The 24,073-nt window shown below is 39.8% G+C and overlaps 1 protein-coding gene across 9 annotated transcripts in view; it reads right to left on the minus strand.

The window, feature by feature from the left end:
- The window catches only part of esrrg (estrogen related receptor gamma), a 509,706-nt gene that overhangs the window by 185,862 nt on the left and 299,771 nt on the right, over positions 1 to 24,073 (minus strand). For 2 of the 9 annotated variants that reach the window (XM_008125855.3, XM_062972133.1), the window contains exon 1: positions 6,292 to 6,577. The exons of 5 other annotated variants lie outside the window; for them this stretch is intronic. In XM_008125855.3, coding sequence (XP_008124062.1) covers positions 6,292 to 6,347 — 56 coding nt within the window. In that variant the 5' untranslated portion in view covers positions 6,348 to 6,577. Of the gene's footprint in view, positions 1 to 6,287; positions 6,578 to 10,653; positions 10,781 to 24,073 lie in introns of those variants that run through there. 2 more of the 9 variants (XM_062972141.1, XM_062972157.1) reach the window with 2 other exon arrangements.

Consider the following 24,073-nt stretch of genomic DNA (forward strand, 5'->3'; position numbering starts at 1 on the left):
GGGGGGTGACAAAAGGGTTGTAGGTAAATAAACAAATTAGCAAATTGGGCTGCTCCCTGACCTCACTCCAAAGCTCTGTGTCTTCTCTCTATGTACCCACATCTTCTGCATCCACGATATCTAAATTACACCCCGCTAAACATGTTTCTTATATAGTGATTTTCATGTCCAGTAATTATATACTCATTCCTATTTCTAAAACCAAACTTTGCATTTACCTAAGAAAACACACCTTTGCCATTTATAAATGGGGTGGGGGATGAAGGAGACTACGCTGACATGCAAATTCGTTGCTTTTACATTTTAATATACCTTCATGAATATACATAATTTTGAAAAATAATAAGTATTGATCAGATTTTAGGGATGGGGGTGAGAGAAGGAAATGCTATTTTTAATGAAAAGCAACACCTGCCATTCTAAGTGACGACAGAACAATGAAGGGCTATTCTTCCAATACATGCATATGCATTGTTTTGGTTGGAGAATACAAAAAGACAATATGCGTGCATTGTTACACTTGCTGCAGTTTGTGATATAAGACAAGGAAAAGGAAAAAAGTAATATCATATGATCAGATATACCAATTAAGGATAAAAATTTAAACTGACACACACATTTCAATTGTTAGTACATATACCAACTGTCTTGAACTAATTGGTTGTGGGACTAATTAATAGCACGAATCTTATGAAAGGGGAAGGGGAATTCCAGGCAAAACATTTGTTTCATGAAATTTAATTATAATAAAGAATATTATATAGAGAAGAGACTGTTTCTAGTACCAACCTGTTCTGCCTGGGAAGGATAAGTATTTCACAACTGGAAAGCAAGGAATTTACAATGATGGCATTAGCTTCCATGTACTACCTGAACAAATAAGTCTCTCTCATTTTAAGCCCTGTTATTCACTGGGATGTCCCAGTGATGGGGCTTAACTATACATATTTTGGGGTAAAATGGGGTGGGGATTACAGCCTTTATAAGGATTTGGATATCGGGCATGCGTCATTGCGGAAGAATGACACACATTATTTTGGAGAGCAAAACAATTATATATCGATTATATAATGATAACCTGAACTATATTTAAAAAATAGAAAAACCTGAGCAAAATCTTGTGTAAAATATTATTCACCATACTCAGCATATCAATGTCCAGTACAAAATATTTAAAACTGGAGAACAAAAAAATATTTAATGCTGCATATTTAGCAGAATATGCTTACTTTAAATTTTATTTTCAATTTTCTGTTTAGACGCTAAGGTTTTTAGTATAAAATTCAGTACATATCATAAGACTTATACTTGCTGTTATGCCTCTAGAAGTCAAAATATAAACATCTAGCTGTTATAAATGATGGATGTATATATTCAAAGCATCAAATATGAATGTGAGAATGATGGCAGCTGGATTACCCATCCAAAGGAATGTACCAGTGATTTTTTTAGAAGGAGGGGGGAATGGTAAGGCAAAGAAGAGGGGAAAGATCCAGGCAATAAACTATCTATTATGTTATTTAATAAGCTTCTGTTCTCATTCCAACAAAAAAAGTTTTAGGAATGTTTGAATAGTTATCCTGTATAAAGTACAGAAATATAATTTCAATACATATCATATCAGGTGCACGCTGACAAAGTATGAACCCATATGCATATAGAACAATTGTAATCTCTGAATAAATATATATATGCATTTTCTATATCAATGCAAATAAATGGTGATTTGTTTCAACAATGTAAAATGAATGAGAGAGAAATGGGACAAATTTTCCCCAAAGCACGGACACATAAAAGGGATATGCCAGTCTACGGAAAACTGCTGGTTGTCACTCCAGCACTATCAAACATATACACATGAGTATGATTGCAGACAGAGACGCTAAATATTTCACTGTCAGAGCATGTTGAGAAGTGCAATTCATTTCTCTCTCATGTGCTTTAGGACAATGACAATTTAATTCAAGGCCAGTGGATGTAAAAGAGATAACAACCAAACCAGCCCAGTATAATCAAAGATTTCCTCCTGAGAGCTTTCTTAGGCTAGAGAGGCACTAGGTAGAGATCAACATTTTATTGTTTCGGCTCCCCAATGAATGTGCTAGAAAGAAGAATGCAAACAATCTACAGTAAAATTGAGTTACTTTAAACTTCCAGAGGGGTCTGATTTATCCCAAATTTCTTAAATCCAGCATGCTTACTGACTGCTAAGAGCCAAACAAAAATATTCATAAAGGAGCAATGCTTTGAAGCAGGTCAATAAATAATATTGGTATTGTTCATTTCTATTTGTTTTTTACAGCTAGACCAAAGCCAAAGGTCACTGTCCATCAGATATTTTCAATACTAGGAAATCCGCCAGACTATTTAAGCATACTGTTAATATGCAGTGAAAAGAAAATTGGAACCTAGCATTCGAATGGTCTTCTGGTTCTATATTAAGAGGAATTGTTATGAAATTATCACAGACAAGTGATGTCCCTGTGTTTGATGTATAGTGCTACGCATTTTAAAATTAATTGCAAAAGTGGGGCTTGGCTAATGAGGTGGACCTTATCTTTCCTGAGCAGTCTAAGCAGGAGTATTTTTTCCTGTGGGGTTAATATGTTTTTCCTTTTTTTAAATGTCCAAAGTGATACACAACGCAACTTCAAATCAGATGAACACAACAGAGTTCATCTCCAGAACCATAATCACCATACAAAAACATCCGCTCCATAAGATAATTATGTTTACTTCTAGTTTTGATCTTGACCCCCACAAAATAATATTTGCTGTGATCTTTCTGCCTTCAGACTTACCAGTGCCTTTAAAACAATAATGTTAGCTATATTACTTGCAATTTATCTCCCATATATATATATATATATATACACACACACACACACACACACACATATATATACACACACATACATACATACATACACATACACATATGGAAGGTTTTTTAAAAACCATCTTAAGATATGAGCAGGTTCAAAATGGGACAGCAAGTCAGGTGAGTGGGGAGGAAGGAGAAAATAAATGCGGGAAAATGATCATCCATTGAAAGAATTAATGGATATTCACAAGGGCTTTGCTAATAACACAGGTTAATTACTGCTGCAACATGCCAGGCTCAGTAAATAAAAGAAGAGAACCATAAACACATTAAAATGAGCAACCATCACTAAAGAGGGGGGGGGGGGAGACCCAGCAAATAAAAAGCTGTCAGACAGCCATTTCAGCACTATTTCTTTTCATTCTTTGTCAGCTGTAAAAACTTGCAGAAAAAGGCAGACGAACAACATAAATCCAAAGTTGGAAAATATAGGAATGCAAGGGGCATTGGGGAGGAAAATGTATAGGGAGGCCTATTGGGGGTGCATATGTAAGTACTAATTACGAAAAGCAATCCATTAATTTTGTCAGAAAGCTAGCTTTCACCTTTTTTTATTTGGATTTGTGAGCCTGTGTTAATTTCATCCCCATAGTTATTGTATTAATATGCATGCATATGCCACGCAGGAATATACACTTATCCACAGATATCTGCGGGATGACTATCACACTTCGAATGCATAGGAAACCCTAACCCTAAGGAGCTTAATGTTATAGTTTTCACCCCTTCCTCGCTTAATTGAGCTACACTTCCTCCATGACATATATCGCTGACATATCCCAATGAAATTTGACAGGAAATAACTATTCAATAAAAGAAGGAGAGTTTTTTATTTAAAAAATCAATTATGAAATCTGATTGTTAATGAACGATATTAAGGAGGGAAGAAATGCCCGTTACACAAATTAGCTCTCAAACACAGAAATGTTCCTGAAAGTAAATGTTGTTGAATATGTGTGCAGTCTTTCAGTGCCCTCGAGCCTCTTTTGTCTCCCAGTTTCTGACATCAATATCCACAATTGAAATTTCATCCACCCATCACAAGTTTAAGGTCCTAGCATATGCAAATTTTATCTCGTGTAGTACAAAAAAAGTGTATGTGTGCGTCTGTGTGTGTTATAAAAATCGTATATTGTGGCACATTAACTGTTCCTCTCATTTCAATGCCCTTCTGTTTTAATGGAGGAGTGCAGAAGAGGTCGAGGGTTCAAATTCATGAAACGCACAGAACTACAAAGGGAAATGTACACAGCGCAAATAAGATATCTGGAGTCACAAATCTATTTGCTTTTCTATGCCTGGCATCCAGAGATCATGTTTAAATTTACTAAGCGAGTTCCTCCCCCCCTCCCCTTTTTTGGAGTGTTTCAATTGCCTTTCCTTCTTCCAACAGCTGTGACAACTGTTAAAACAGTCAGTAAAATTAAGTCCGCTCTATAATCCTTTAGTCAATGTTACATTTTAATCAGAGGTTGGCGGAGATTTCGTATAGTAAGCGCACCGTTTCATTTAGAACAATTAAAGTCACACAGACGTGTGCAAATCTGTGTGTGTGTGTGTGCATCTATCTTGTTATTAACTACTGTTTGAAATTATTAGCATGACTCTTCTTTTATTTTTTTCCTTAAAGGAAAAAGCAAGGATTGCAGATGGCTTTAAGTTTTTTGCATTCTTTAGCATGAGCTAGTCAGTATCAAAGCATACCAAGGGACAGTCAGAAGGATGCCTGTGTAACTTACGAAATGTTTCTTCAGTTGTGAACCTGCCTCCTCATTACATGTGCAAACTCTTTATCGCCGACCCACTACTTTTATTTCATCTCTGTGTGCAGCGTGCATCAGATGCCACACAGCAAAAACACAATTACTCACAATATTAATAGCAAGTAAGGCTCTGTGGTTTATTAATTGAGACAGAGCGGCAGATGCGTTGCTGGGCTTGAGATTGCTCTGCCTGCCCACTGAACCACAGAGCATCTCGCCTAACATCCGGAAGACTTTTAATAGAGGCAAAGTGGGGCAAGGGGGGAAAGAAAGCTAATTGTGGCGGGGCAGGAGGAAGGAGGGGAGGGAGGAAGAGTTTGAGTGTTCCGCCAGAGTCCAAAAAAGCACGTGCCCTGGTTTCATTTAAATGCATCTACTTTAAGAGGCTTATCAAAACTAATCATTCAAATTAGCTCTAAGAAGGTAAATTCAAGAAAGCTCCTTAAAAAAGAACATCTTCCTAACTTTAGAATCTCTCCCCTCCCCAACAAAGAAAAAAAGAAAACCACTTGGAATAGGGACAACTGCACTTAAAACGTTTTAGACCATACTGTATATCAACTATCTGGGTACTAATCTATAAACCGCATACTGTTTATTTACCTTCTTATTGCAAACAAGAAAGGGATCCAGCCTCTCACCACCCTTTTCCATATTATCAGCTTCTGGCAGGCAAAGTCTTTTATCACTTATCTATATTATTTGGCTCTTTGGGAAAAAAAATAACACAGACCTCTGACTTAATTGCAACTTGCCAGTATAACAGGCAGACAGTAAGGACACTAGTGGGCATACAAATCCACAATATACAACACTTGACATCTAGAGATGAGTTGAGGGACAGCTTCCATGGTGTGTGTTCTTTAGGCCAAAATTAAGTTTGCAAGTTTGAGATGTGCCTTTCGGGTCCCACCCACACCCTCCACCTGCCCGCCTTCTGCTGAGCTGTCAGTAGTAAAAAGAACATGAAAGCCCATCGCTTTGAAGAAGGGTATCAATGGCATTTCTTGATTCCTCTTCCATAAAGGAGCCGTCTGCTCTGGGGGCGTGAAAAATATTTATAATACATGCGGGACCAAGAAGTGTTCCTTGCCTAGGAAATGACTGGAACCTGACTGTTAGAAAACCCCAATGACAGGACGTGAGCCCTTAAAGTGGGGTTAAACAGTTGGGGCTGAGCAAAATATCCCATTGGTGGGACAAGGTCCTAAGTATATATATCCATGCTGTTGGAAGTGGAGATCCTTCTCCAACTTGATAGGGATGATGATGATGATGGATGGATGATGATGGTTTGGGAGGGGAGGGAAAGGGGGCAGGAGGGATCCAGCTCTGTTGAAACAACCCCCCTTGCTTTGGTGCCAAGTGCCTATTCTTAGGAGCTGAATAAGGAGCGACTGTCGCTCACCCAGGCTCTGGCTGGGGACTGGCGACCGGGCAAGGCTTGAGTGTGCAAAAAGGAGCGCACCATTCCAACACTCGCTCCGAATCAAGCCCATAAAAAGACAGGCACAAAAGGGACACCAGAGGCACCCAACACCCTCCCGCCGCCCTTTGCACATGCACAGAAGCCAAGAGGCATTCGTTGAAAATAAGGGGATAGAGAAAACGAAGAGGGGAGGAAATAAGAAGGAAGGTACCTACTCTTCTTCGTAGTGCAAGGAAAAAGCTTCAGGGAGGCAAAGTTCTACCGAATCCATGTGCGCTCGGCCACCATTCCAGCGAAGCAAGCAAAGTTCCCTGGAGCCGGGCAAGGAAGCGCACAGAGAGACAGGGAGAGAGAGACTGAGAGCGAGAGAGAGACTGAGAGAGAGACGCCTCTGCCTCCTCCGCCGATTCCGCGTCCTCCCGGTGACAAGCCCAGTTGGGACCCCCAGCTCGCTCACTCGCTCTCCCTCTCTCTCTCCCTCTCTCTCTCTCCCTAATCAAGGACTTAAAGCCCCGATTGGAGCTTATAAATATGAAGTAGGGCTTTGCATATGCAGTCCCCCCGGCCCAGGCTGGGTGCGGATTGGCAGGGCGGGAGCCAATCAGCGCCGCCGAGCGGAGAGGCTGCACGGATTGAGAGCCCCGGCTCGGCAGGTAGAGAGCGAGAGGGAGGCGGAGAAGCGGCAGCAGGAGGCGGAGGAGGAGGAGGCTCGGGTTCGCGGGGACCGAGGGGGAGGGATCTGAATGAGGCTCGGGTATTCAGGGAGCCAGAGTCGCCCAACTCTCTCTCTTTCTCTGGAGGGGTTTGGACTCCTTTGGTGGCCGAGCGCAGCCGGGCAGAGATGGGAGATTCCCTTCCTGGTAAGGTAGCTCTCTCTCGAACTTTGCGCCTTTCTTTGCAGCGAACGCGCCTCTCCTCGCCTTGCGGATGGGGAGCCAGCTTCTGACGCGCGCTTTTGAGACCCTGCGGTCCCGTAGGTGTGCTTGGGACTCCCACTCCCAGGATCCCCAGCCGGCTTGGCCAAGGGCCGGGAATTCTGGGAGCTGAAGTCCCAAACACACCTGAAGGACCCAAGGTTGGGAAGGAAGGAGAGAGGATGGAAAAGAAGGAAGAAGGAAGGAAAGGACGGGGGAAATAAAGAGGGGAAAGAAGGGAGGGAGGGAGGGAGGAAAGAGGAGGAGGACAAGGAGGGAAGAAGGAAGAGAAAAAGGAAGAAGGGATAAATTTTTGTGAGTTTTTCGGACTGTATGGCCACGTTCCAGAAGCATTTTCTCCTGACATTTCGCCTGCATCTATGGCAGGCAAAGCCATAGCCAGAAAAAGAATTCGGGGAGGGGGGGGGGGAGGGGGCTGCGGGGCTGAAACTTTTTTTTTTTAGCGAATAGTTACATAACGCAAAATAATTTAGAAATCCGGCTCCATGATAACTTTAATGGACACTCAAGACAGATAAACTTCAGTGGACACTCATGGGAGTTTGGTTAACCAGTTTAAATTCATGAGGAAACCAGTTTAAAAAAAAACCTGAAAAAATTTCGGCGGGGGGGATTGAACCCCTACCACCACCACCCCTTGGCTACAGCCCTGATGGCAGGCATTCTCAGAGATTGTGAAGAATGTTGGAAACTAGGCAAGTGGGGTTTATATATCTGTGGAATGTTCAGGGTGGGAGATAAAAAAACAACTTTCAGAAAACAAAGGAATTCCAGATATGAATCAATCAGGGCCAGCTAACACATCCCAACAAAGGATTCCCCTAGGCAGGAAGCAGCAAGGCTTTGAAACTGAATGGCTATTCAATGCTAATCAAGGTGGCCAGTTGAAACATTCACACTTGCCTCCAACAGATAAGAGTTCTTTCTCCCACCCTGAACCTTCCACAGATATATAAACCCCACTTGCATAGTTTTCAACATACTTCACAACTTCTGAGAATGCCTGCCATACATCTGAGCAAAACATCAGGAGAGAATGCTTCTGGAACATGGCCATACAGCCCGGAAAACTCACAGCAACCCAGTGAAGCCATGAAAGCCTTCGACAATCAACAGACTTAACTGAGAAAAAGTTTCAATCCCACTCTCACCTGTCTGGATGCATTGAGGAACCTGCATTTGGGAGGAAATCCTCAGCATCCTTCTCCTGAGTGAAACCATGCTAGGATGAAACTGTTCATTTCTGCTCCCTCTTACCTACTTTCTCTTTCGCATCTCTAAAGATTTGAGCAGAGTAAGGGTGGAAATGGGCGCTTTCTGCTGGGCTTCTGCACTTCCAAGTTTTGTAAACATGCAAAGCTGCCAGTGTTTGTCTTTGCATCACTCAGAGAGAGAGAGAAACATGCCAGGGAACTGGAAAGAAAGGGCTGTGAACTTTGACCATGTTTATTATGTCCAAATGGGGCATGCCTGTTTGCAAACCTATGAGGACGTCTACGCAAACAGCATGGTGCATGTTAATATTGGTCTGTTTTATTTGCATCTCCAAAAAGGAATAAACGAGAAACTTTGTTGATTAAAGTTGCCAGTATTAACTGTTTTTATGCAGTTCAAAGGTGCTTACTCCAAAACAACACTGTGGGATATCCCAGCAAACTGAACTGTTCGGCAGTGCAAAGGAGCCAGAGGTATGTACAATAATTTGGATATTGGTCCCCCTGAAGTCACTTGATACATTTTCAAATAGAGATACATTGGATTGGGCTTAAATCATTTAATATGTTGGCTTCTATTTAAACATAAAGTTTTCCCCTTGACATTAAGTCTAGTCAGGTCGGACTCTGGGGGTTGGTGCTCATCTCCATTTCTAATCCAAAGAGTCGGCATTGTCCGTAGACGCCTCCAAGGTCATGTGGCCGGCATGACTGCATGGAGTGCCGTTATCTTCCAGCCGGAGCGGTACCTATTGATCTACTTACATTTTCATGTTTTCAAACTACTAGGTTGGCAGAAGCTGGGGCTAACAGCGAAAGCTCACCCCACTCCCCAGATTTGAACTGCTGACCTTTTGATCAGCAAGTTCAGCAGCTCAGCAGTTTAACCCACTGCACCAATGGGGGCTCCGGCTTATATTTAATACATATATATTTTTAAAATCTCTGAAATATCTCTTCATTCTATGATTTCCATCCCCGCATGAAAAATTATCTAACCCTTTACCTAGGGTTCAGATCCTTGTTCAGTCATGGAAACTCACTGGGGCAAGTCACACTCTCCCAGCCTCAGAGGGAGGCAATGGCCAACCCCCTCTAAAGAAATCTTTTGAAGAAAATTATACTATAGGTTCAGCTTAGGGTTGCTGTAAGTCAGAAATGACTTTATTTATTTATTTATAGCATTTTTACCCCACCTTTCTCACCTGAAATGACTTGAACACAAACAACAACAGCTAATTAATACTCCACCTCTGGCTCCTACATGCTAAAGCTACTGACCTGCTTCACTGAATAAACACACTTAATACATGGATACAAGCCTCCAGACTAACAATAAACGTTTTTTGAAAAACTTCAAAAATAAAGTAGGGCACAACTTTATTATAAAGCAATCTGTGTTTATTTCACATATTTACATACCGTATAGCATATATATTGTCTGTTTTCAGGGCAAGTTTTATGTCATACTCCTATTGAAAATAGTGCTATTTATGAGGATGCAATAATTATTACAATTTCAAAAAAACTACTTTTTCACTAATTCAATAGTTCAGCTTGAATGTTTTTTTTCCTCCTGAGTGAAGAACTCCATGATACAAATGGCATAATCTTTCAGATCAAAACAAATCAGTGTTCACCCTCAGAATGCATTAATGCCACTCACAAATGGGAATACAACAGCTGTCTCCAAGTCTATTTGACAGCTTTCACCAAAGTAAGATGACAGAATGGAAGACAAATATATGTATGTGAAATAGACATGCTTGCGTTTCTTTGCGTTCCTGAGCAACTTCTAGCGTGTAATACATTTCTCCCATAGACAGTTGCGGGTCTGCTTCTTCTATGCAGACAAATATGCACATTCTTGGGGATACAAATACACACCGCAGAACTGGATCTCATCACCAGAGAAAACCAGGTGGTAAAAGCTTAATTACTAGTAACATTAGTCTGCCTATACTGGTAAATGTAGGCTCTATTTAAGATGTAAATTTTAGTTCTGAGTGGTGAATTAATAGCAATCTGACATGCATCCTATCCAACCATTATTCAGATTCACTAAACAAGCTGAGGGAAAAGATTAAGTATATATTTTTAATAGTGTCAGAATCTAACATACCTCCTACAAATACCTTAATAAAAAAGACCTGTTTGTAGCAGATGTATTTTATTTCAGTATCACTTATATATAATCTATATCCAAAGTCTGAATATAACCGTATTGAAGCATATTCGTATACCCATTGAATATATTATTTGAATTCATCTATTCATCCATCCATCCTAGCAGCTTATAAATCACATAAAATTGGAAGTTTTCTGAAAGCATACTTTTGTCCAGGCTTTCTAGTTTATAGCCCAGATAACAATATTTATAAACAAAGAATGTATAATATTAAACTATTCGAAAATGTTCAAAAATTACCTCATATTGTCTTACGATCATCGTAGTTAGCCGAGGACATTCTTTGGACTACTGTCTCCTCTTCTGCTCTGCTTTCCCATCTATTAAGCTGCTCCACTGAATTCCTGCTATCCTCTTTCCTGTCCATGTCATCTTATGCTCCCCCCTCCAACACGACATTAACTATTGCTATCTTTCTACCAGGCACCTTGGAAGCATCTGTCTCTGCTGATGCTGCTTAGAAGACCACAGCCGTAGTATTATAATTTATGCATTCATGAAAGGCAGTTGGCCTTCCCCCCTGGGATTCAAAATGTCACCTCCAGTAGACCTGGGCTTGAAATTTCAACTGTGTTTTTGAACTTGGCATGCCAGGTATTTTAACAAAGTGAGAAACAAATGATGCTACCATCGCAGTATTATTACCACCCTTGTTCATCTGAAAACCGCTTGTTACGTTACATGTGCCATTGAACAGGAAGACTTGTGGAAATATAAACGAGGCAAACCCTTCTTCCACAATTTCCATATTATCGAAAATACACTCAAGAAGTATTCTTTCACTAGCACACACAAACCCTTACTCAGTCAAATGCTTTTGTGTATAAACTCACCTCATGGAGTCGGCACAAAGCGATAGTGAAAATCAGAGCTAGGAGGGTGAGAGATGCTGTCCGGAGTATTTGCACCAGGCAGTGAGTGCTCTTGAACAGTGTCTACATCTTCACATCTCCTCTGCATATTTCTACGGATAATTATCCCCATGCAGAGTACTGTATATCTTTAAGCACCCTCACACTTAAGTGCTACAGACAGCTCATTGCGTCCAAATTGCCTGATTCTGAAGCCACAGCTACCTCAAGGCTACTGAAGTAAAGATTCAATGGCACTTTGCAGAAGCAGTACAGTTAATTGTGCCAAGTGCATAAAAAGACCACGGAAGAAAAATATAAAAGGGGGGGGGGCGATTGGGTCTACTAAGAGGTTAGTAGACATTTGCTCAGTTATTTTCCAAGTTATTTAAAAATAATCATGTCATCTCCTGCATCTATTTATTTATTTTTATCCTGCCTTTCTCCCGATACAGGCACTCAAGACGGCTAACAGTGAACATGATACAATACACATTAAAAACAAAGAAAATGTATATAAATATGAATATAAAAACTAACAAACAATTACATCTTTGTGTCATGAAGCATGAACATTAAAATACAATAACAGTTAAAAACCACACAGCCCTCCCACTCATACCATTCTCAGCAGCCTGCTCCTCAAAAACATGTATCCCTTCAGTGTCAACAAATCCTATTGCCTTTTCAATTGAGTTTGAAATAAATGCTGCAATTTTTTTTTGTAATTCACCTTGTATTGTCTGACATTCATTGTAAAAGGAACAAAGTAATAGATTTGTCTAGATATTTCATAGTACCTCGTCAGAAAAATGTCAGAGAATACAGGATTTAAAGAATCGGGAAGCCAAGTGTTGACTTCCGAGGGCCTGTCTTTGCACATGCACCAATTCCAAACTCTCTTAATTGAAAACAAATATCCTAAGAAGCCATTAGGACTCATACGTGTTTGCCCACCGTTTGTCTCTTCTACTTTTCCTCAGAAAGCTCGGCACATCCCTGGCTCCAATAAAATTCCCCCCACATGCACAGAAAGTGACAAGCTTACTCTCTGAATTTCTTTGCACGCTTATGTACACTTGAGCAAATGGTAGTAGATTACTACTTTAGAGCCCATCTGCTGCTTTCATTTATATTTAGCAGAAATAATGACCACCCTGCCTAGATTTTAGACAAGGCACAATGTTAGTATATGCTTTTAAATACAAGCTGCAGATAAGCATACATGTACGTGCTTATGCATGTGTGTGAGTGCACACGCACACACTTCATCTCCCTTTATTTCTAGGTACGTGTATGCAAAAGTTCTTTTTTCCCAGTAAAACATCATACCAATAATTTTATCCTATCATTGCAATATGATAGTTCCACCACAACAGGTATTCTACATCTGTAATTCTTCAGACAATTTCTATTTAAATTAGTACTAGGGATGGTTTAGAAACTGATAAACTATACCATCCTGCAAAGTGACATTTTGCTTGTTAATTTAAATTCTCTTTTAAAGAGCATGGGTAGCCTCTTGCAAGTACTGTCTTGGTTTTTTTCCCCTTTTCTTTTTCTAAAACTGATGTATAACCCATAGCGGACTCTTTTCCTAGCACATGTTTCCTTAGAGAACCCCACGGTGTTACTGTCTTAGAAAACCAAGGCAAAGATGACTGAGGGAATTCAGTCACTCTGTTTAATTAATACAGGATTATTTCACTTTCATTTTGTGGAGATAATAATATGACTGGTGGAATGTCAGTAAAAATTAAATCATAAACTAGTGGAATGCCAAGGGGAAAGCTTACTTTGGTTGTGGAGTATCCCCTGTAGAAATCTTGAAAAATCTTCTACATATTTACACTAGTAAAATACCACATGCTGTTCCATCGGATAGTGAAAGATTTCAAGAATCTGCATGACATGTATCACGGAGCACATTTTTCAGATTATACATTAATAAGTTAAGTTGAAGGTGTGTTGTTTCCTGAATGTTAAGTCACCACATGCTAAATGATAAAGTACACTCAAGGTCAGCATTGCATTTTGGACAATCTCGGTCACTGATGTTATGATAATCACATCTAAAATATTCGTATAGAAAGCACAAAAAGATTATTATGATAAGCAACAGTATGGAAGGAAAGCAATTCATATTGCTTTCTTTCCCTCACAATAAATTACTACATTTTATTGGGGCAATGAGGCCACGTTATTTTGTTTTAGCCACTTTTTCTTCTAGTTCCCTACAACATATTTTCAAAGAGATTAAGAGAAATCTGTTTAACATGGAAGCGATTGTTTAGTTCTTTCTGTTGACCCAAAGTACTTTTTTTTAAAAAAAGCTTCTTTGTGGAAAATATTTTTTAAAAAGCCAGAATCATAATCTACCCTAAAATCAAATTAGGAAATCTCACCAACTTGGGACAAGATCAGATGGCTCTTTTCCTCATCTCCTGTCTCTCCCCAGCTTCCTACCTAACTGGAAGCTCGGGGCACTAAAAATAGAAAAGAAGATGGAGTGCAAATATTTCCCCAGTGAAAACACCAATAATCTTTACTGTGAGCTGACACGAATTGCTTGTTACACTGCCCTAGGATATCATGGCCTGAAGCGACAGCACTCACAGACACACATGCACACATGCACACACACACACATTCAAAGGCACTAAGCATCTTGAAAGCTAAAGTAATGTGCATTTGTGTAGGTGCATTTCCAGCAGCCCTATGAAATCTGACGTCTGGTTGATACACCTGCCATACAAAACCCATCATTTGTAGCATTCCAGGTTTTCTTTTCCCCAAACACTATGGCCCATCTTTCTCTCCCTCTCTCCCTCTCAATTCACTTTTCTCAGGCATTTTTTTGTTATTAATGTTATTGCTATTATTACTGTGCAAGCATAAGCTGATCCACGGGGGAGCCTGTGCAATTTAACCCCTGAAGCGCTAATTTTTTTTTGCACATGTGCAAAGACACAGGTTTGTTGTTGCCTCTAGCAATATCCCAGCAAGACGAGTGATGGCGGTGTCATATCATCACATAGTGACTTAATCTATTGCGACATCCAGGGAATGGGCAACTGAAAAGATTTACGGGACATGTTTTTTAACTGCATACAAACACATTACCCCCATTTTCCAGTAACCCAGCCACAGTGGGATCACACCAAAACAAATTTCACTCGCCTTCATCTTCCAGTTCAACATATTAAGCCCTGTGTCATCTAACCTGCTTTGTTGACCAAGTATGTAACATTAATAAAAGCATTTTTGTAACATCTTACTTTTTTATTCTTTTCATGTCACCTGATTAACAAGCAGTCAGAGCGTGATGAATCGCTGAATAGGGCAGCCGTAGTAGTGAGATTGTGCATGCACTGAAGGAAAGACTCTTCCTCATGCATCCTTTTCAAACTGTCTGACATCACAGGTATATTCAGTAGTAGTAGTAGTAGTAGTAGTAGTAGTAATTTATATACCACACTATCGCCCCAGAGGAACTCAAGGCAGTTTCCAACAAAAAAAAAGGCAAACATTCAATGCCAGAATACACTAACAAAGAGAAATAAACACCCTGGCCCAGATCCCAAAAGAAAATTCACAACTATAACAAAATAAACAAAAATTAAATAATAACATAACTAATGCATATCTAACATTAAAACACGACAAATTTTTTTTAAAAAGAACTCTTAGAGGCAGCACTTTTTAAAGGCATAAAGGACATGATATTCAAATTTGAATATTTAGCTGTAACAAAAATTGACAAAAAGAAAAAAAATCACCTATACTGTGTAAAGGTAAAACTGACACATTCGACCTAATCACATTAAGGCAAAGAAGCGCCTTCTTCCTGCTTCTCTGTGCTGCTGGCACAGAGTCCCCTGGAGCTACTTCTGGCGGGACTCTATGGGGCTTAGCTGCCGGCATGCTGCTGGCATGGAGCCCCGCCAGAAGTAGCCCTGCATCATGTACACCCAACTCCTCATCCAAAAAACACACTCAAGTGAAAGGGGAAGCGGGGGACAGCAGGGAAACATGGGAAGGCAGAGGACAGACCCCGATGGAAGGGAACAGCCAGACTCCTTACACTGTTCCACGATTTCCCCCACTGTCCCCTACTTTACAAAAGGCCATCTGATGAAGTCCACAGTCATTCTCTCAGCTTGACATACTTAATATGAGCATCATAATTTTGCTTTCTGTTCCATTTCATTTTTGAGCAACTGATACATTTGGATACGTAAAAGAATAAACATTGCTATATCAGTGTTTAGATGAACTATAATCCTAATGCAAGAACTTTGGTAGACTTATATAATGCAGAATACAAATGAACCATTGTCACTGCTGGATGGATTTATCCACTGACCACCAATATTTGTTGTGGAAGGAATTATGGACCTGAATATTATGACTACTTCATCTGATCTAGGCAATACAGTGGACCCTTGTTATCTCCTGGAGATAACAAGGGTTCCAAGATACCAAAATACTCAGATGCTCAAATCTCCTTATATACAATGCATAGTAAAGTGCTGTACCTTATATATAAAAGGCAAAATCATAGTTTACTTTTTGGATTTTTATATATATTTTAACCCCATGCATGGTTGAATTTATGGGTGCAGAATCCATGGATATGGAGGGCCAACTGATTATGCTTTGTATTGTCCATATTTATTTCATTTACCTTTGGGGCATGGAAATATAAATAAATATAATAGCCTGATATACAAGTTCTTTCTACCTCCAAATGTAGGGAGAAAAATATGAATGGAAATCAGCAATGAGAAATCAATCTGAATGCTGCAAAGGTTAACCCCCTAGTTCTATGCATTGTAACTGAACATTAGTTGCCCCATGTATTTCTGCAGATCAGACTCTGTGTGTAAGTTCATACTTGAACCGAGGTTGGCTACGGTCTGGGTACAGTAATCTCCTCAGGAGCTTTTGTAGGTTAGGATGCAATACAGAAATACTTTAAATATATAAATGAAACTTAAGGGAAACTTAAATGTGTTTTTCCTCTGGCTTACTTAGCATTACTCGAACATTAAAAGAGCACAACTATGACTCGTGAAGTGGGACAAACCAGAAACATGTCTTAAGAATCATACAGAGGCATCTTTTGGCATTGTATGATCCCAATATGCAAAAACATTCCATTTAGGTATCAATGGCTAACACATCCATTGAAAAACGTGCCTAACTAAAGAAATTAAGAGAAAGCCAATTGACAGTGTGTGCTAATATGAAAGCAGAAGAGAGGAAGATGTTTAAAGCTGCATCAGCCCTTTGTTAAAGTTACTTTTAAGAGTGTAGTGCAGACAAGGGCAAACATTTTGCCTTGGGGACGTATTGTGGGCCCGACCAAAACGGCCGGGCCGGGAGAGAGAAGGCCTGTGAGAGGGTGGAACCGGGAGGTGGTGGGGCAGAGCCCAAGTCATCTTCAGCTCGTCCTCCAGGCATAAGGATGGGACTACTCGCCCCATCCTTATGCCAGAAGGAAAATGGGACATGCCACAACTGCCCCTATCCTCCTTCCAGATCCTCCTCTCCTGATCTTTGTCCTCTCGGCATTATGCTTGGAGGAGGGCAAGACAGGCAACAGCCAAGAATGCTCCAGAGGGCTGTTGGCTACTGCGTGCCTTCCTCAGGCCGTACTCTCAGCATAAGGACGGGGCCACTCGCCCCGTTCTTATGCTGGAAGGAGGGCGAGACATGCTGTGGTTGAGAGCACTCCAAAGGGCTCTCGACTGCTGCATGCCTCCCCAGCCCTTTCTGCCTAAGGCCTTAGTTTGTCCATGCCTGGTGTAGTGACATACTGAAGCCATCTAAACCCAGATTATCAACCTAACTATACTTCATCATGTCATTACACTAAATCTTAAAAGTAACTTTCCTAGTTACTTTTGGAGGGGTGGGATTTTAGTACAATTAGAACTGAATTATCATGGATTCATATATAACAAATTACTGCAGACCCCTCAACGTTATCTGTTATCATCGCCATTTTGTATGTTAATTGAGTAATTGGATACAAATGCATGGGATCAAGCTGCTACCCTTACTGAGGCTGATATTGGATTCACATGTGATTTTGGTATTGTGTTCTTTTGTACTTTGTATTTTATTTATTATTTTAATTTCTTGTCACCAGTCCTAGAACAGGTCACATGTGTAAAAAAAAAAGGTCCAAAAAAAACTGCTCCAGGGTCCCAACCACATCCATCCTAGACTTTACTTACTCTTCTGGATTGTATAATACAGCTATTACTGCTTTTTGGTCTTCCATTTAGTTTTCTAGCTATGAACCTGAGCCCAAATAATGACACCTTATCCCAGAAGCTTAGTCATATTAGGAAATGGATGGGAAATATCCAACCCTCCGGGTGTTGTCAGACTACATTCCTCACCATGCTATGCTAGTCAGGTTTTTCAGGAATGCAATCCAGAAATATCTAGAAGGCCACAAATGTTACTATTATACAACATTTTTGGGATAAAAACTACAAAAACATTGATTTCAGATATTTTTAGACTATTTATGTAAGAACTATATTTCTAAAATAGCTTCATCACCTTATATATTGATAGTATCTATTCAAAAGCATAAGAAATAAAACATATGTCAGCATTTTTAACGTGTATTGGGCAAAAATCGCTAGTTATTGTTATAGTGTGTCTATATTTATGACTAATGTAAGAAATATTCTTAGTTTTTAAAAATAAAAATGTATTAACATATTCAAAGATGATTAAATGAGACAATATAATCCTGATGTGATCATTTTGTGACTAGACCTTCCATTATTACTCATTTCTATTGATCAGCCAGTTAGACTTATTCAATTATTCAATGCTAATCAATAGATTTAGCTCTAGTATACATAAATACTACCTCTGCCTTTATCTAATTTAGCCCATGTGTCTAGTAATTTGCAAAAAAAAGTCTTGATTTTATCATTATAAATATGCAAAAATCATAGAATCATAGAATAGTAGAGTTGAAAGAGACCTCATGGGCCATCCAGTCCAACCCCCTGCTAAGAAGCAGGAAATCGCATTCAAAGCACCCCCAACAGATGGCCATCCAGCCTCTGCTTAAAAGCCTCCAAAGAAGGAGCCTCCACCACAGTCCGGGGAAGAGAGTTCCACTGCTGAACAGATCTCACAGTGAGGAAGTTCTTCCTGATGTTCAGGTGGAATCTCCTTTCCTGTAGTTTGAAGCCATTGTTCCGCATCCTAGTCTGCAGGGCAGCAGAAAACAAGCTTGCTCCCTCCTCCCTATGACTTCCCTTCAGGTATTTGTACATGGCTATCATGTCTCCTCTCAGCCTTCTCTTCTGCAGGCTAAACATGCCCAGTTCTTTAAGCCGCTGCTCATAGGGCTTGTTCTCCAGACCCTTGATCATTTTAGTTGCCCTCCTCTGGACGCTTTCCAGCTTGTCAACATCTCCTTTCAACTGTGGTGCCCAGATTTGGACACAGTATTCCAGGTGTGGCTTGACCAAGGCAGAATAGAGGGTACATGACTTCCCTGGATCTAGATGTTATACCCCTATTTATGCAGACCAGAATCCCGTTGGCTTTTTTCGCCGCTGCATCAAATAATGTTTTGGAAAATAGTATTTATTTCTACTTTCCCTGTTGTTAATGGAAATAGGTTGGGGCAACATATTTGCAAATGAGCTAACATTAGTAGTAATAAATTAGTCATGATGACTTACCAACGGTTCCAAGGAGTATTAAAAAGCAAACTAAATAAAAATTCATGCTGCTGTTAGAAAACCCAATATATGGACCTGAAAGCTGACTCTGCTGGGCTGAAGCCAAGAGACAATTCCCTCCCATCTATCACCAGCCAATCATACTGTCACAAAAGGGAGGAAATATTTTTGAGATTTTTGGCTTTATGTGATTCATTAGGCTGACTGGCTTTGAATAATATGTACCTTGATGGGGGCATTTGCTTGTCTTCGCACAGAGCAAAATGTCTTAATATGGTCTGCAGAGAGTATTGAGCAAAGTATGAACTAATTTTTCCATTTAATTCCTTGACTTCCTTCTCCTCTTAAGTGTTTCCATCTGATGAGGCATTAACAATAAGGCAAGTACATCTAGACATTATTAACCATTTACTTTGATGCAATTTATACTGGTATGGTGATGTCTTTATATTTTGATATATTTGGCAGCAAAAGAAGCAAGATTTCTCACTATGTTTTTAGCAATATTGCAACCCACCTGGAGCCACGAGGAGAAACTGGTAAGAAGTATTATTATTATTATTATTATTATTATTATTATTATTATTATTATTATTATTAATTATTATTATTATTATTATTATTATTATGTTTCTCAATATATTTTCTGGATGAGTTAGATATGTATCTTGCTTACAAAACAAAGTATTTGAATTAAGAGTTCCTAGATCTGTGGTTACAACCCTCTATTTCATGTTGAAATCAATCCATTTAGCAAGATCAGTAGTTCAGGATGATAGGATCTGGAGTGTAACAGCCATTAGAAACACATTAGAAACTGAATCATAGAATCGTAGAATTGGAAGAGGCCTGATAGGTTATCAGATCCAACCCTCTACTCCAGTGGTTCTCAACCTGTGGGTCCCCAGGTGTTTTGGTCTACAACTCCCAGAAATCACAGCCAGTTTAACAGCTGTTAGGATTTCTGGGAGTTGAAGGCCAAAACATCTGGAGACCCACTGGTTGAGAACCACTGCTCTACTCAATGAAGGATATCTTGCTGGAGCATCCTCGGCAGGTAGCTGTCTAGCCTCTTTTTGAAGACATTCAGAGAAGGAAACCCTACCACTTCTCTAAGTAATTGACTCCACTACCAACTACTGTCATTGTCGAGACATTCCTTCTAATGTTCAATTGAAATCTACCATCAACAAAAAGCCATTAGACTTAGGATTTCATCACACAGGGGGCTGCAAACACTGTAGGATGCTTGCACCCCAGTTGATCCACGGAGCTCCATGCATCACATGACACACATGCACTTTCTGTGGGGCTCTGCCAATCAACTGCGGTGCAAGGGTCCTATGATACTGCGCCCAGAACAATAAGAACAGTGCAAGGGGAAGCAATTCAGCAACGCTGCCGATTCGCCATGGACACTGGCAAATCACCCCATGTGACCCCATCAATGTGAGGAGGTTGTTAAGTCTACCCTTTAAGACAGCAGAGAACAATGACGTTATCACACCAGGGCTTTAAAGCAGGCAGCCCCACTTTTCTGCCACCTGAAGAATTTTGGGAAATGTAGTTAGGGCATGATCTTTTGGATTCTCAGCTACAGAGGTCCTTGCCTTCCAAGAATTCTGCAGGTGGCCAAAATGTGGGGCTGCCCACTTTAAAGCCCTGATGTGATGACGTGGTAGGTCTGCAACCTCATCTTTGTGGCAGCCCTTGAGGTATCTCAAGAGTGCAATCATGTTACTCCTCATTCTTCTCTTCACTAAGCCAAACTTGCACAGCTCCTATATTTTCCTCAGATGTTCTGTTCTCCATAGCTTTTTGTTGATCAGAATTCTATAGGTCAAGGTAAAGATTTTTCCCTGGAACTGCAAAGACAAGTATCCACTATTACAGTAATACAGAAATCATTAAACCTAAATTTAGTTCAATACAACAATATGAAAACAGATACAAAAGGCATTGTTAAACAATCAAACAAAGGACTGTTACATTCGCAGTAAAAACAATGTTTTTCTCTTGAAGGATGAATTTACTCCTCTTCTCATAAACAATAAATGTTCTTTAGTTCTGTAATTGTTCCAAATATACAAACTGAGTCCTCTGAGGTTTTTCCCTGACATTAAGTCTAGTCATGTCCAACTCAGGGGGTTGGTGCTCATCTCCATTTCTAAGCTGAAGAACCAGCATTGTCCATAGACACCTCCAAAGTCATGTGGCCAGCATGACTGTATTGAACGCCCATTACCTTCCTACTGTAACTATTGTTAGCAGTAACTATTGATCTACTCACATTTGCATGTTTTAAAACTGCTAGGTTGGCAGAAGCTGGGGCTAACAGTGGGATCCCCCTCTGCTCCCGGATTCGAATCACTGATGTTTTGGTCAGCAAGTTCAGCAGCTCAGCAGTTTAGCCTGCTGCGCCACCACGGGCTCCTACACTCTAACTTCTCTATGCTATTATTAAAAGAAGTTCCTCAGAACTGAGCACAGTACTCTTGATGAAATTAGGTACAAGATAAAATACAAAATAGAATACAAGATGAAACGTCTGGCTTGTTTTCTTCTTTGCTTACATTGTATAATTCCCTTGTTTTTCCTACAGACACATTTGTAGTTAGACAACAACTGCACCTGGAATGTAGATGTATAGCTTCCTAACTTTAACTCTAGTTAAGTTAACCTGTTGCTGCTAAAATTCCTTGTATGACTGACTTGCTGCTATTCTCTGCATCATAGATTCAACCTGTGCTATCTGTCTGAAAGGATCTGATTACACGCTACCTTTAGTTCTGCAAGCATACCAATTTAATACAAATTGTCAACTGTACAATGAAAAACAAAAAATTAAAGGAAGAAATCAGTTTTAATGTGCATCATCATCATCTATGAAACAGAATGGGCATAAGATGTTCCCAATCTGGTCTGGGTAGTTTATGCACTTCATTAGAGAAGAGAGAGAAAACAAGTATTTTGCTATTGCTGGCTTTCTTTTTAAAAGAAAAAGAAAAAAGAAGAAGTAATAATTAAGGCATCTTGTATGAGAGAGTAGTAGTAGTTAATTTAAACAAATCTCAGCATCTAAGGGAATTTTTATACACTGTATGAGAAAGTAGCAGCACAAGTCTACATCCACCCCCACCCCCCCTTGCAATCCAGCATAGCCCCCTTATGTCACATTTGCATTTCTATTCAGCTGCACTGCCTGACAATGAAGCAAATGGGCTTGCCTTATCTGTACAATTCTGGACAACAGAGATTTCAAAGCTGCACAAAAGCACAGCCTTGCCATTCAATGGTTCAACACTTTCCACTTTAGCCCCCCAAGATCCTGTGGGGAATGCTGTCACATAAACACCTGTCCCTATGTAAAAAAAAGAAAATAACAGCCCACAAACACAACAACCCTTAAACTCTCACATGCCAAGGGGTGGGGGAATTAATTAAAAATAAAACAAAATATCCAAAATGATTTCCCCTGAAGGAATCAAAGAAACCCCAAGAAGGAAAGAAAAAGCAAAATATAAGAAAATAACCAAGTCTCCAGTGTTAATTAACCCCAAATTTAATTCTGTGTTCCAAGAATGTGAAAACCTTATCTCCCATTCTCTTCTTACCTCCCTCTCTGTCACACACAGATTCACACACACACGACAAAGTCAAATAACATTTAGAAGGCAGTAGTGAGGTCTTGTATAGTTTCATTGCCATGTGAGAAAATTTCAAACTAAGTCCTTTAAAATTAACATTTTTCTGCTGATACCTTTAAAGTGATATCAGTCAGGCAGTACCGAAATCTCCAGATCAACTTTGTGTTATGATGAGACTTACACTAGCTATAACACAGACTAGGATTTACACAGCCCAGAAAAGTTCTAATCAGGTTGATACACAAATACTCAAGCTATATGTATATTCTGTCTTATTACGCTGGTTCTTTGACTTGTATTCAACAGTCATAGTATTCTGGGCTGTTTGGGCTACAGATGTATTTATGGGGGAAACTGTACCCATTAAAGGAAATGGTAAACATGATCAGATGTTATCAATTGTGTTTTACAAAAACATTATAGTAACACTATGGTTGCAGTTTTTTCCATATCACATAGGAAGCATAGGCCAGTTATGCTGTTGTAAGTAGTACCCATGTGAACCTAGTAATAAATGCTATCAATGGAAAGCAGTAAGCATTGTAGTCCAAATAGGATAATTCCTAAGAAGAAAGCCTAAGCTCCATATCCTGGTATGCTTCATATTCAAAATGACCCTCCTAAACAAATGTAGGCATTTCATATGATTTACAGTCATGCATAATAAAAGGTACACCTCAATGGCTTTAAATGTAGTCACAGAAGTCCCTTGTCCATGGCAGAGAGGATTTAAGAGTTCACTGTTCACATTGGCACCATTTTGGTGTCGGCTACTGCTCTAGACTACCTCCACGAATCATATGGCTTGGAGGGTTTGTGAAGGAGTATACCCTTAAGGGAAAACTGGGGATTTTGCTCTTAGTCGTAAATCATGCAACTTCAATGAGAGTGGCAAAAATGTAAACTTAGGGTCGATCCTGCCATTTTCCTAAGGTTCGATCAAGGCAGTTTAAAATAATTTTAAAAGGATCCAACACAAACATTAATTTGCAACAGTGATAAAGAATTAAATATTCATAATATTTAAATGCGATTAAATGGTTAAAACACTTAAAGGTAAAGGTAAAGGTGTTCCTCTGATGTTAAGTCTAGTCGTGTTCGACTCTGGGGGTTAGTGCTCATCTCCATTTCTAAGCTGAAGAGCCGGCATTGTCCATAGACACCTCCAAGCTCATGTGGCCATCATGACTGCATGAAGTGCCGTTACCTTCCCGCTGGAGTGGTACCTATTGATCTTTTATTTATTTATTTATTTATTTACAGCATTTATATTCCGCCCTTCTCACCCCGAAGGGGACTCAGGGCGGATCACATTACACATATAGGCAAACATTCAATGCCTTTTAACATAGAACAAAGACAAACAAACATAGGCTCCGAGCGGCCTCGAACTCATGACCTCCTGGTCAGAGTGATTCATTGCAGTTAATTGCAG

The sequence above is a fragment of the Anolis carolinensis genome, chromosome 1, assembly GCF_035594765.1.
Source record: "Anolis carolinensis isolate JA03-04 chromosome 1, rAnoCar3.1.pri, whole genome shotgun sequence".
NCBI classification, from domain to species: domain Eukaryota; kingdom Metazoa; phylum Chordata; class Lepidosauria; order Squamata; family Dactyloidae; genus Anolis; species Anolis carolinensis.